This window comes from Ascaphus truei, chromosome 1 (assembly GCF_040206685.1).
Source record: "Ascaphus truei isolate aAscTru1 chromosome 1, aAscTru1.hap1, whole genome shotgun sequence".
Taxonomy (NCBI): Eukaryota; Metazoa; Chordata; class Amphibia; order Anura; family Ascaphidae; genus Ascaphus; species Ascaphus truei.
The window spans coordinates 81,111,005-81,125,490 of NC_134483.1; the positions used below are offsets into that span (position 1 = coordinate 81,111,005).

Consider the following 14,486-nt stretch of genomic DNA (forward strand, 5'->3'; position numbering starts at 1 on the left):
AAGGAGAAGGTTGCAGTAGTGCAGACGGGGGAGAACAAGAGCATGCATTTATATTTTAGTAGTAGAGGGAAAGAGAAAAGGTCAGATTTTAGCAAGGGTATGGAGAAAATGTAGGAGCATAGGAGAGAACACGGAGAAGATTAAAATATAACACAAACAACGGACTTGGGAGAACTGGGTGGATTGTAGTGTTAATGACTGATGGAAAGTGGCACAATGGGACTTAATTTAGGTGTGATTATGAGCAGCTCAGACTTTCAAACATTGAGCTTGTCTAGCTGACATCCAGGGGGACATTGCCAATTAAACAATTGGATACTTGGGCCTGTACGCCAGATGTGAGGCTCGATGTGGGTAGATACAGTTTAATGTCAGCTGCATAAAACCAAATTAATTCATAAGGTCTCCAAGGGAATGTGTAGAGAGAAAAGAGGAGAGATCCCAGAACCGAGCCTTGAGGTACACCCATACATCGATCAATAGAGAAAGAAGAGGAATTAGCAGTAGAACAATGGGAGAGATAGGAAGAAAGCCAGGTGAGAGCTTTGTTCCAAACACCAAGTGAGTGGAGTGTGAGAAGGTGAAGTGGGTGGTTAACCATATCAAAGGCTACAGACAGGTCGAGTAGAATGAGAAGAGAGTAATGTCCTCAAGACTTAGCAATGATAGGTCATTTGCTACTTTGATGAGTGGTGTTTCTGTAAAGTGAGCATATCAAAGCCTAATTGCAGAGGGTCTTACAGCTGCAGATCAAGCAATATCCTACGTGTTTTTTTGTTCTGTTTTTAAACAATCAGTTCTGTACTATGAGAAAATACTGGTAGCATTTTTTTTTAAACAGCTCTAAATGAAAATGTTTATGTATTATAATGTAACAAGCATTTTTTGTTTCTATAGCAACCATTTACAAAGTCACATCTTCTTCCTCTTCTGAAACAGGCTCTGGCACACCACTTTGAGCCCTGCCCTCTCTCTCGCAGTGCACCAATTGTATCTAATGACTGCCTGGTCACATGATCTTCCCCACAGAACTTTGCATCTTTGGTCCTGTTCTGCTGCACTGACAGCCATTTAGTGAACCCCCAAGCTGAATCTTCGCCAATCGATCACAGGAGAATGGATCGATCGGCAACGTAGCCAATTGCTTATCATTGTGTGGATTGGATTGATTTACATACTGTACATACACACACAAAATTGAATACTTCAGTCACTTTCGATTTGCAGATTAAATTGTTATTTTTGCAACAAGTCCAGAAGACCTCCAGCAACAAGGACTCGCCGAAGAAAGTAAGAATGCGGACCTCATTATGAATCCCTGCAAGACCAAATTGATGTTCAACATATGTGTCAATTTGGCAAAGATCGAATTAAATGGAATAGAATGAGAAGTCAAAGACTGTCTCCCTTGGCCGGCAAGTAACAATGGATGGGAACCTTTTGAATGAAGTCGACAGGAGAAAGTGGATGGGATGGAGCTCATTTGGAAGAAACAAGACAATCTTTCAAGGGAACCTTCCACAGTGCCGCAAGAGGAAAGTTTTTGTCCAGTGCATTCTGCCTGTGCTCACGTATGGAGATAAAACTTGGACCCTAAATGTGAAGATAATTCAGAAGCTTCAGGAAATGGAAACAAACGTCTGTGACATCAGCACAAGGGTGAAGAAATTAAAATAGCAGAGGGCCGGACATTTCGCAAGAAGAAATAACCATTGTTGGACAAAGATGGTACTCGACTGGATTACAAGGGGGAAGTAAAAGACCAAGACGACAAATAAATGTAAAATAAGAAGATGAAATCATAAACTTTGTTGGAGCAATGTGGAGGAGATGCTTACAAACGCAATACCTGAAAGATCCTTAGGGAGAATCCCCCCCCCAAAAAATGCAGAGAATAAGCACTGCAGTGAACTGGTACAAAAAGTGAATATTTTGTACCAGTGCACTGGAGTGCCTATTCTATGCATTTTTTTTCTCGGATTATCTCTACCAGTTGTCTGGACTTGCGAGCACCCATGGCAGTAACAACCAATTCCCTTAAATAAATAAATAAACTGTGAGTTCGCCTCTTCATCGTGAGAGCCTTAGGGAGGCCTTTATGCAGCAGTGGATCGACAAGGGATGATGATGATGATAATGAGGATACAGATTGACATATGCACACTGTTACACGTACAAAGATACACACAGACCCACCTATTCTTATATACTGCTGACATTGCAAGCCTGTGCTTTTTATAGAGGTGCTACTCCCCAGAAGCAGGATACAATACCTGTACAATTACATCTATGAAATTCTGCTGCAGTTAAATCATATCAGCTGATGCAAATAGCCGTGATCAGACAGCTGCTGCTCTGATTACAGTGGAGGTTTAAAAATTAATAATAATAATAATAATAATGTTTTCTAGCTGATTGACATGAATAGTGCAGGTACCAGATTAGCCATAACACAAAGATGATGCATTAGTGTGTTCCTGTTGTATGTACTTTATCAGCACCGTAAAATGTAAGCTTCACAAGAAAAAAGTTAATAATAAAGAACATATTATTAACACACTCTACACAATAAATGTTGGAAGACATTTACTATGTTGCTACTCTTAATATGCTAACGGTCTATTTTGATTAATATTTGTTTAAACTTGATTGGGTAATTTCTTTCACCAACTATACACAGAGCTGAACCTCAATGACAGGGTTCTTAATAGGCCTACGGATAGGGTTGACGGGTGGCTTCCCCCAAAATACTGGACACAATGATGAAAAGGTGTGATGCGTTCGACACACGCCTCTCTGCGCCATGCTGTTTCCTCCTCTCCTTGGCCCCATCCCCAGGCTCCTGACACCTCCTCCTGATTGGCTGCATTACCCAGCAGCAGCCAATCAGGATGGAGGAAGTTGCCTAGCACCCTAGCAACAGCCCTGCTCAAGGAAATCCCTCAGCCCCCCAAGCTGGTCAGGTCACTATGTCCAGAGAGGTAATACCAGACACATATATATGTCCAGTATAACCTCAAATTTTTTACTGGACAGAGTGGCCAAATACAGGACAGTCCGGTCCAATACTGGACACCTGGCGACCCTACTTACTGATTCAACTGATTACAGTGTAACACCATAATTTTTCACACTACTGCAGTAATAGAGAGGCAGAAATTGCCTCTGGGTTTGTCACTAATGTTCCTGAAACCCTGATAGTAATACCAAGTGTTTACATAACTAAAGTAGCTAAAGATCAGGGACTCAAAAAAAGATTGCGAGGGCTCTCTAAAATGTGCAAATAAAGTCACTGCCTTCTCTTAGTTCATCTAGTCTTCTCCAAACATCATTAAAACCAGAGACAGAACATAAAACACAGACAGAGCTCAGTGCACATCCATTGAAACTCATACACGGTACAGTGCCTAAATATATATGTATAAATATCTATTAAATAAAATGGTCTTTTAGTTTAACATTTTTGGCCAAAATTGTTGTAAGCACTCCTCTGTGACACTCATATGCTTATATATATGTTGTGGTTATTTTGGGGGTTCAATATGAGCTTGTTAGGTGTCCAGTATGTTTTACTTCTCCAGTATGTTTTACTTCTCCAAACATCATTAGAGCAATGTGTAAAAAAATAAATAAAAGCGCTCGGTGGGTATAATCTGAATACAATATCAACATACTTCAATGGTCTGCAAACTTGTGATCGAGTTACTGAAAGTATACAGAAATATCAAGTTGTTGCACTGCAGCATGGAAGGAAAAATATTTCTATCCCTTTCCCCACAAACAAGACATGCATGTTTTATCGTTTCCCCGCCTGAAATCAAACTGGCTACAGCTTACCTTAAAAACGGATTGCGAGAAAATATCTTCCAAGGTCTTTGGTGCTGCAAGGTATGTATCTTCCGGGCTGATCTTATAAACGGTCTCCAGACACTGTACTGCAACTGAGAGAGTTGGGAAAAAAATGTGGCGTCATTAGAAATTTACATTGAAATAACGTTACCAACCCAATAATGGTCAATGGTAAGAGGTTGCCATTCCATTGCAGTAGCACACACGGGTCTTGTATATTAACCTTTTCGCTCCCAGGAGGGGCTTACAACAAGATATTACATTGCAGCAAGGCATTTGCATGTGCCAGCAAAAAAGGGTTAAATGTTCTGTGTGTCATTTTAGAAGAAGCAGAAAGTAGATGTTCAGGGAGAAATCTCACTGCACATCAGACTCTCTTAAACGGTCACTGTTATTGATGGCTTGAAAAGGAAATAAGGATATCTTAATCATTTTATTTCAGATTGACGGATGCTCTACATTTAAAAGGCACATACAGTACAGAACACACTGCTTACATCTTCAGGCTATATTTTAAAAAGGCTTTGGTCTGCATTCAACACCATCGTACGTTAGTACAGGGGTGCGCAAACTTTCCCCGGTGCGCACCCCTGCCTGCTCTCCTTGGCGCCTCGCAACCCCCTCCCTCCCGCTCGGCCCCGGCGTCAAATGATGCGCAGGGCCATGTGACGTCACGTCGCCATGGTAATATGACATCACTTAACCCCGCGTTGCTGGAAGGCCTCGCGCGGTCCCCCGGCATTTCATTTAAATGCCTCGTGGGGAGAGCGCGGGACCTCTATAACTGCCGCGCCCCCACATAAAATCTAGTAGCCCCCAATTTGCGCACTGCTGCATTAGTACAATGATCATTGCTTTCATGAGGCATCTAAAATGTAACATGGGAACTATCTAATGGCATCTCACACGTAATCTTTCACATTTAAATAAAAAAAGGTTTAAGAATATAAAAGAAGTTTCTATGACTACTCCGGTATCTGTTTACTCCGTAAAATAAATTATTGGGCCACTTTTAACTGAGCCTCAAATAACTTATAGTCCATACATTTGAAAGAGACTAAATGTGCCTTAAGCCTTACAAACACACACACACACACACACACACACACACAGTCCCTTGCATGCTCCAATATACACACAGTTACTGCAGCAAGGGATTCTGGGAAACAGCATGGAAATGGGCACACGTTTCACCTTTTGCCTGAAATCCATTTTTACATGGAACCCTTAAAAGCTGTATGAACAGCGGGCATTTGCTTATAAGCACAGCATGGGATTAGATACAAGACTACTAGTGCTACTATTTTTTTTGTGTTTTTTTTATTTATTTGTTATACAGATGCAGCGGCAGTTATCCGAACATTTACCTGGGTACTTTTTGCATTGTGCCGCGTGTAGGTTGAGATATATTCCCAAGTTTTGCCGCTGCAGATATAAATGGCCCATCGGATTAACACAGCAGGGGTCCCTGTTGTGAGAGTCCTACCGGGGTCTGCCTTTCTGTAATAGACGAGCAGTAAGAGGCTAAAATCAGTCTAACTGCGCGCCTCTTACAGGCGATCGCGGGCGTTTTATTTAATTTTAAACATTTCAGTAATGTAGCAGGGGGTCTCCAGAGCAGAACCGCACTGATTTCAAGTCCGGGGACCCCCTGCTTCCCGAGATACAGGCCCCGTTATGGGGTGCCGGTCTCTCCTACTCTTACTGAAATGTTTAAAATTAAATGTCTAGTAAGCACCAATACACAACCCACCCTATGCCCCCACATACTATAAAACCAATATTTATTTTTATAAACACAGGATTAATACCACAGGCCGGCGGGTGTCCCAGGGTGGTCCCCACGTCCCACAATGCACCACAGGGGTACCCACGGGTGTCTGGGTGCCTACAGGTGGTTCCCGCTAGGCTCCGTGGCCTCCAGGTGGTCCCCGCGGGCCCCAATGGGGTCCACGCCGGTGTCTGGGAACCCTTGGGTGGTTCCCACAGGGGTCTGGGGGGCCCCCGGTTATTCCCTGCAGGTGTCCCCCGTTGGTCCTCGGGTGGGCCCCTGCAGGCCCACGGTACAATTCCTATATTTAAAAAATAAACATGACCTACATTTCAATAAATACACCCCCCCCAAACACATAGTAATGGGCAAAATAACTATTATCCAGATATGGACAATAGATTATGTGCCCATTATTAAACACAACATTATCCTACGCCTATGAACTTCTTCTTCAGTTAACCAATTGTTCGTTAATATGGAGGTTGTGGCTTCCTCCTGCGGCACTACTATTGAACTTGATTCTTCCCTGGTAAACACAGAGGCAAAGAAGTTGTCTACCAGATAAGCAGATACCTTATTTCCAATAATCTGCCTGCCCATCTCACACTGAAAGGGTCCTATAATTTCTTTTCTCATTTTTTTGTTATTATAAAAGGTACTTAAAGAACTTTTTAGGGTTGACCTTACTTTATATTGCAATCCTTTTTTTCATTATCCATTTTTGCTAATTTGATTGCCCTTTTTGCAATTTTTATTACATTCCTTATAATTCTGATACGATTCTCTGTCCCTTCTGACTTCAAGAATCTAAACGCCTTCCTCTTCTTGTCCATTTCCTCCCCTACCTGTTTATTTAGCCACATTTGGTTTTGACTTATTTCTTTTTTACTTATTACCCACGGGTATACACTGATAAGTGTGCTTTTCTAACAATGTTTTAAAGACTGCCCATTTATCGTCTACATTTTTCCCTGCAAAAACATCATCCCAATGTATTACTTGTAGATTAGTCCTCAGTTTATTAAAATCTGCCTTTCTAAAGTTTAAGGTCTTTGTTGAACACAAGTAATATGTTTTTTGATAATTTATTTCAAATGAGACCATGTCACTGTTACCAAAATGTTCCAGGACTTGAATATTTGCTATTACTTCTACATTGTTTGATATTACCAAATCCAGTATTGCCCCTCTCCTGGTTGGTTCCTCAATAATTTGTGTCATATAATTGTCTTTGAGCACCCCCAAAAAACTCTTTCCTTTTGTTGTAATGCTCATCTCATTGCCCCAGTCTGTCTGGATAATTAAAATCACCCATTATGCAAACATGACCTAGTTTTCATGCCTTCTCCATTTGCAAAAGTATTTTAGCTTCCTGCTATACTGCTTATATATGTCTATACCTGATGTCCAACCCTGTGAGAGAGGGGCACTGTAGAGAATGCTATACTACTATATGTCTGTATTGTAAACCATCTGCAAAACGTTATGCTCGTGTTGCTAATAGAACGTAACCACAGACCGCAGAAGTCTAGATTTATAGGGTTCCAACCCAGTCTAATCAAGAGCATTGTTCGAACAGTGCTATAATAACAAGTAAGTGATGTAAATGAAATGAACACTGTGCTGGTTCAAGGGAAGTACAAAATCACTCGACTATTAGAGCCACGTGCATGTAAGGGGGGTAGGTTATCAACCGAGTAATCAATTGATATGGCAATCTAGGATCAGCTGTTCTAAACCAACAGAGCACATCATGTGTGCTGGGGTGTGTAACATTATGCTATGCGCACCCCCCATTGAGGTAGGGACAGTCACACACATGGTTGCTAAGCATGGTGGCAACCTATGCGATGCCCCCTGATGAGAGCAGCCATCTTTATTGGTACCAGATAAGGACAAAACAATATTTGTGCAAGATGTCCTGTATTGACGCCGAGGATTTCCTTACATCAATGAAACAGCCAAGCCCAAGGCTGATATTCCTCCCCTTTGGTGCCACCGCATCCAGTCTAAAGATTTTGAATGCTTTGCGTTGTAGCTGGATTTGGCCCTGTTACTACCCTGCCAGGGTGGTTGCATTTGCTCAATAATTATGCCTCTCAATGTGCAGACATTTTAAACTGGTTGACCTCGTTGTGGCTTTCAACAATGTGCCTATTTTTCTTTATATAAATTAGATGTAGATTGTTGCGTTATAGGTACGTTTATGAATGGGACTATTTTTTCCGTTGTTTTTTCTCTCTCTCTCACTCATTGTTTTATCCAGCACTTTGTTTAGTGTCACTTATATATATCCCCTACTGTGAAATCTATCAGTCCTTTCTCTGATTTTTACATCTATATCAACTACGTGACTGCAAATCCTCATTCGAAGATACTGAGATAATGTCTGGATGGGTGATGTGATTCTTTGGGCCCCAAGCACAGCGTTATAAGGGGGTTGAGCTGTACCTTGTGAAATCGGCTGCATTAATGAACCAAAAGCAGAAATTATTGGCCTAAACGGTGGATCTCTTATACGTTTGTGAATTTTTTTAAGTTGGTGCTTTTGGCATCTAAATGGCTATAAAAATGCAGAGGTTTTACTACTATGTTTAATCCTACTGAAAGTGTACTGTACACCAAAACATTGAGGGACATAAAAGCTATTTAATCTTCATAAGTCTGGTGTGACAGCTTTTTCCATATACTACATATGTATTTGCAGCTGCAGCTGCAGCCACATCATGGCCTGAGCACCCAGTCAATTATACAATTGTTGAAGTGCATCTTCTACAAATCTTCTCTCGTATTTTATGTAAAAACACTAATGGATTTCCTGCAAGGTTAAGCAATTGTCTTCTCCTAGTGTTATTTCTCCATATATCATCTCCTTTGGCTCGGAGTAATGGATTCATCATGTTAATTATTTACCTTCCAAACTTTCTTGTTCATCCGATGTGTAAACATCCCGCTGACTCTGCTCGCTCAAGAACTGGATCACTGCATACACTAGATGTTTCATTGATGACATCTTTCCAGCTGACAAGAAAACACCTGAATCATGGTAACAAGAAGGATAGTATTTAGCTCCTTTGAAGCCTCTTTGCCAAACATTATGATAAAAAAAAAGAAATAAGCTCAGACACCAGTGTGCTATAAATTAGTCTGTGTTGGAATTTCTCTGTGGATATCTGGTGAAAGGAGGTACATGTTCTGCCTTTGTTACTTATATAGACCTTCATAGAGATGGCAACATTGCACTTAATTAGATAGGCTAGTTAAAAAATAAATAAAAAAACAATCCAGAAATCAGTGTGTATATAATACCATCAAAACAGACCAATTGCTACGGCATGAATAACGTCAGGGATATAAAAATAATTGCCTATGTAAAGTAGCTTTTTCAGTCTTAAGATATATACATGACCCTTCTCCATCAGAACTGCCAATACAGAGTCAGACCTCATGGTCCATAAAAGTATCAAAGGGAAAGGGAAAGAAAGAGAGAGAGAGAGAGAGAGAGAGAGAGAGAGAGAGAGAGAGAGAGAGAGAGAGAGAGAGAGAGAGAGAGAGCTGTGTGTACCGAGCACGCGCATTGTAAGTGAATCTTTGTGTTTTGTCACTGAAATAGTAATCTGTAATGGTGATGGTTTTAATTCACTGAAAGATTTGAGAGTAAAATGTATATTATTTTTGTGTGGAAATGTCCATTCTATCACTTGGAATACATGATATAACTGACGTGATAAGTAAAGTAAGATGCATATATTTTGGATTGTAAAGTGTCTGAATGCCGTTACTCTCAAAAGTCTTTAATTGTGTAAATTATGTAAATCATAAAAATCAAAACACAATTTCAGTGAAAAAAACGCAAAGAAGTTTGACTTGGAGCGCACGTGCTCAGCACACACCCCGTATTTATTTATTTTTTAAAAATAATAATTTCAGTTACTATATTATATTAATCTATATACAATTCATATGTTATATGTTTACACATCTTGCATCTTTTCCACTTCTGTTTTTTTTTTAATAATAAATTTGTAAATTTTCCACTTCTACATTTATAGTCACTTGGAATTCATCTAATAACAGTGTTATTTTTGTTTGTGTATGTATACATAGACCACAGCTGTGCGCGTCTCTGCATCTGCGCACATGGAGATGGCTGCCTTTGCGCATGTGCACACAATCGCGGCTGCCTCTGCGCATGCGCACTCAAGGACAGCTGCTACTGCGCATGCGCAGGCTGCTACTTGGCAACAGCCTATTCTGCGCATGCGGCAACGGCCACTTCTGTGCATGCTTAACCAGCACCAAACAATTAAGTCACTTCCGTGATGGATGTTGATCACCATCAAGAAGATTTGACCCATTAAAATTCATTAGGTGCCACCAAAGAAGTTTCACTTCAAAACCAGGGCGTCCAGCTGAGCTCAACTATGATGCTTGGAAGTCCAGGGACCCCCCACCCATTTGCCGGTAAACGTATTATTTATTTTCTAGTTTCTGTAAAAAAAAACACTACCGTTATGGCCCTGGGGGCACCAGATAGATCATAACAGCATCTCCCAATGATATTGCTACATTTTATTGGCCACCGGAGTGATCCTGAGCCTGTGGCTCTTTTGTGTCCACTGGATAAGTATTCTTGTCTGATGGACAAAAAAACAATAGCTCAGAAACCAAGGGATCATCACAGGTTGGAGGACCATGGATTGTTTCCGAGGGACGTCGTGGGTCAGGTAATTAAAAGAAATATTTTCGAGCAGCACAAAACGCTCTAAATTACTTTAAAGTAGTAATCCCTTTAAAAAGCCTATGTGGGTAGAAGAAATTAATAAAGTTAAAGTCCAGACAAAAGATTAAAAAAAATCAGCTCAACCAACTGGGCGATATCCCCTGGTTGCAAAAACACTTTTGCTGGCACCTCAAAGGGTCTGCTAAGACCTAAAGACACTGGAGATCGCTTCCCCCCCTGCTACAAACTTGTAAATGGCTGTTGGGACCGCGCGGTACGCTTAAGGAGACAGCGGCAGCTGCGGAGCTTCAGGAGTCCGGCGGGACAGCTGCAGCAAACAGAGGAACCCACCGGTGAGGCTCAAAAAACTCCCCACTAAAGATCCCTGCAGCCACGGGGTAGGACGGAGGCGGCCCCGTCATCAGCGCTGTGGCTCAGTCCCACACCCCCCCCTTCCGGCGCGCAGCACAGCACACCACACGAAATAAATAAATAGCGGTATTTGGTGTGCTGACGGGTAGGGGGGGCTTCACACGGGAATCCCTGGGTCCTGCCTGGACTGAGACTCTCCCTGGCGTGGCTGCCGGGCGGCAGGGGTGGACCGGGAGAGAGAAAGGCCATCGTGATTTCTCTCTCTGCTCTGACCGGGCCGGGGGCCACGGCAAGATGGCCGCCACTGGACAGTGACAGGGAGAGGAGTGGAGGAGCAGAGAGAGGCAGCGCACCAGATTTACTTCCTTCCTGGCTGGCAGGGCTGCCTGAATACACAGCGGAGGTCTCTCCCCCTAAGTCCCATTCATCAGCAAAGTTCATCGTGGGGCCGGGTGATACCAGTGGAGGAGCACAGGCTGGTGATGCAAGACACCAAGCTGCTTCTTAAAGGTACAGACACTGAAGTGAGGCAGAGAGTGGAGGAGAGGTGCAGCTGCAGAATAGGGTGGAGGGAGACCTAGTGCTAACCCCCATAAATAATCAACAAAAATTAAATAAAGTTTCACCAGCATAGTGCACAAGTTGGCCCGCAAGTGAGAACAGCCCCCAGAGCCCTGCAGAGATCTACTGGGGTGAACATCCCCACAGGGGTGCTCAAAAGCCCCCGCTGCGGTGTACCTCAGCCGCAAGGGCCACACATACCACCATTATTTAGTAATATGAAGTAATCATTAAAATTTAAAAAAAAAAAACAGCCTGGAGACCTCGGGTGATGCCGATCCGGATGGCAGCCTAGGGAGATAACTCCGGAGCCCACCCCCCCTGTAAAACCCCTGCGCAAATTGTGATCACTCAAATAATCTCATGTAACGAAGGGATGGTTGTGTGAGGGGGTGCATATGTGGTATCAATGACACTGAAGGTTCATGACTAGGACACCCTCAAGAAACCACAAACTAATGCAGTGAAATATATGATCAAATAAGAGTGACGCTGGGCTGTCTTTTCTTTCATTCGCCTCTAAAGAGCGCCTGAAATATAGCGCCACCAAAAAGGACACCAAAACCGGACGCATCCTTGTTTTTCAAACTAAAGAGGGACACAGCCAAATCCCCAAGCAAGGAAAAGAATGCACAACCTCGGGAACGACAAGAATCTGAAGCAGGCTCTGACTCCGACCAGGAGACGAGCATCAGAAACGATCTGAAAGCCTGGGTCAAGGAGATCAAACAGACATTTCATGAGGAACTGCAGAGCGCAATGAAGGGGCTGCGGTCGGAAATTGCGGCGGTAGAGGAATGCACCACGGGCCTTGAAGAGGCAATGGAGGCCACCTCTGAAAGGCAGGTGGAGGTAGATTCAGACATAGCCGAACTGAAAGACCAAGTGTCACGGCTCCAGGACGCTCAAGAGGAGGCAGAAAACAGATCAAGGAGGAACAACATCAGGGTCCGAAATGTACCAGAGCTGGTCTCAACAGAAGAGATTAAACCCTATCTCCACAGACTGTTTCAAAGTATTATCCCCGAAACTGCCAATACTAAACTGGAACTAGACAGAGCCCACAGAATCTACAGGCCAAAGGAGTTTGAAAACAGAGGTCCCAGAGACATTATCACCAGGCTCCACTATTTTTCAACTAAGGAAGAAATCATCATTAAAACCAGAAACCAAGACAAGATCCTTTTTGAAAACTCGGAACTACAGATGTTCTCGGATCTCTCGTCAACAACGCTGGACAGAAGACGCGAACTTAGAGACCTAACAAGCTTTTTATGGGCCAGAGATATCAGATATCGCTGGGGCTTCCCATTCCGCCTGCAGGCATCACATAATGGGAAACAAGCTACACTCAGAACCCCAGAGGAGGGCCCAGCATTTATTGCCGCCTTAGGTCTGGAGCCTCAAGAGCTTGGAGCCACAGGGAGAGCCCCGTCGCAAACGAGTCAGAGGCCATGGTCCAGAGTTCAGGGGAAAAAAAGTAAAGAGTGGGGGAGGGAAAAAAAAAAAAAGAGACTATAAAGTTACAATCGGAGCTCTAAACACATAGGCTCTGCATGGTTACCAAAACTGTTGTTTATCTTACTGTATTGTTGATGTGATTAATGTTTAACTATTGTTCTCTTATGCACGTTTTAGCACCAGTAAGACTTCTCCGAAGGCTAGAAGGCCCGACGTGTGTATATAGCCACTGACAAACAACCGAAACACGTTGGTTTCTATAAATGTCCAAAGTTCATCTGAAAGCAAGTACTGCGATGCACCCCACACACACACACATTCCCCTCTTTTTAGACTCTGCATGCCCCAAAAAAACCCAGAGCAGAGTCAAAGGCCTGAGTTAACAAAGGGCTTGACCCTACACCAAGTTAATGCCCCCCCCAAGGTTATTTTTGTTTTTCCCCACCCCATCCTAGTTGGACTCCGCACACGCACACCCAGTGTTATATAATCAGGGAACAAGGGAAGACACACTACCTGAAAATAAAGACCCGCTAGGCAGCCCATATCTCCAACAGAATAAAAAGCAAGGAAGCCCTCTCTAGGGAAATACATGAAAATGTATAGCTAGCTCTTTAAAAATAATCACCCAGAATGTCAAGGGCCTAAACTCTGGTGCGAAACGCGTAGAGGTCACGACAGGTCATCCTGCGCGTGTTTGCTGAGAGGCTGAGACGGAGCCTGCCTGAGGCACAAGTGGTGTTTTTTCACCTTCTGCGGTGCCGCGAGCCGGATCCTGTGCGGTCATCCGTGGACCCCCACTTCTGCCCCAGTGTGAGTGTTCGTTTCCCCCTGTCAGCGGTATTATAGTCCTCTATGGCGGTTTTAACTTAAATTACCTTGGGCTGTTGCTATTTTCTTTGTTTATTTCTTTTAACATTGAATGTATATTTTTACTGTGTGTGTTTTACTGTTTAGGGTATTCTATTTTTAGAGTCCATATGCATGGTTTATATATCTGGGGAGTTTAACCCATTTAGCTGAGGAGGGGTTGGATCCTCTCAGCTGTTTATGTGTATTTTTTAATAATAAATAACATTAATCTAATCCCTGGTGCGCATCTGTGCATTTTTTCTTTTCTGTTTCTCAGGGTGTCCTCCCCCCTTTTTAGGGGGGATCACCTTTGAAGTGGGAGCATTTGGGGAGACGCTCCATGCACGTGCAGCAAAGGGATTTTCCTATCTTCACATCTGCAGCACGAGCGCTGAATATCCTTCTCTCTGCACTCAAACTCAACAACCCTTAAAAACATTGAGAGAAAAACGGGAGTCCCAAGCTCCCTAGCGGCGCCACTTCAAAAGAGTCCAGCAAACATAGAAGTGTAAATAATTTCACTTTTGTACTTCTCAGAGACGGACCCATATGTGGAATTTAACCCCTTGTTTCTCACTCATAGATAACACAGTGGTAGAGTATCCCCAATAGCCTCTGTCCCGAGGAATAACTTATATGGGGTATACTCATGTAATGAAACAAACTCACTGTTTGAGTGAGTAAGGGCTCCTGGACATCAGCGTGCTCCAACCGGGGAGAATGTAGGTTGCAGGTAGAGAAAGAAATTCTGGCGGTGCATCTGCTCCTGAGAGGAAAAACTGCAGACCGGGACTTCTTACTGGTCAAAAAGCTTTATATGTGCCAAATAAAGCTTTTTGACCAGTAAGAAGTCCCGGTCTGCAGTTTTTCCTCTCAGGAGCAGATGCACCGCCA

The 14,486-nt window shown here is 43.0% G+C and overlaps 1 protein-coding gene across 1 annotated transcript in view; it reads right to left on the minus strand.

Annotated features, from left to right (window-relative positions):
• SGTB (small glutamine rich tetratricopeptide repeat co-chaperone beta) overlaps nucleotides 1-14,486 on the minus strand; it is a 65,278-nt gene that overhangs the window by 37,854 nt on the left and 12,938 nt on the right. Inside the window, exons 2-3 of the mRNA XM_075590283.1 lie at nucleotides 8,537-8,659; nucleotides 3,838-3,941 (exon numbers count right to left, since the gene is read on the minus strand). Of these exons, the coding sequence (XP_075446398.1) occupies nucleotides 3,838-3,941; nucleotides 8,537-8,636 (204 nt within the window). The 5' untranslated portion in view covers nucleotides 8,637-8,659. The remainder of the gene's footprint in view (nucleotides 1-3,837; nucleotides 3,942-8,536; nucleotides 8,660-14,486) is intronic.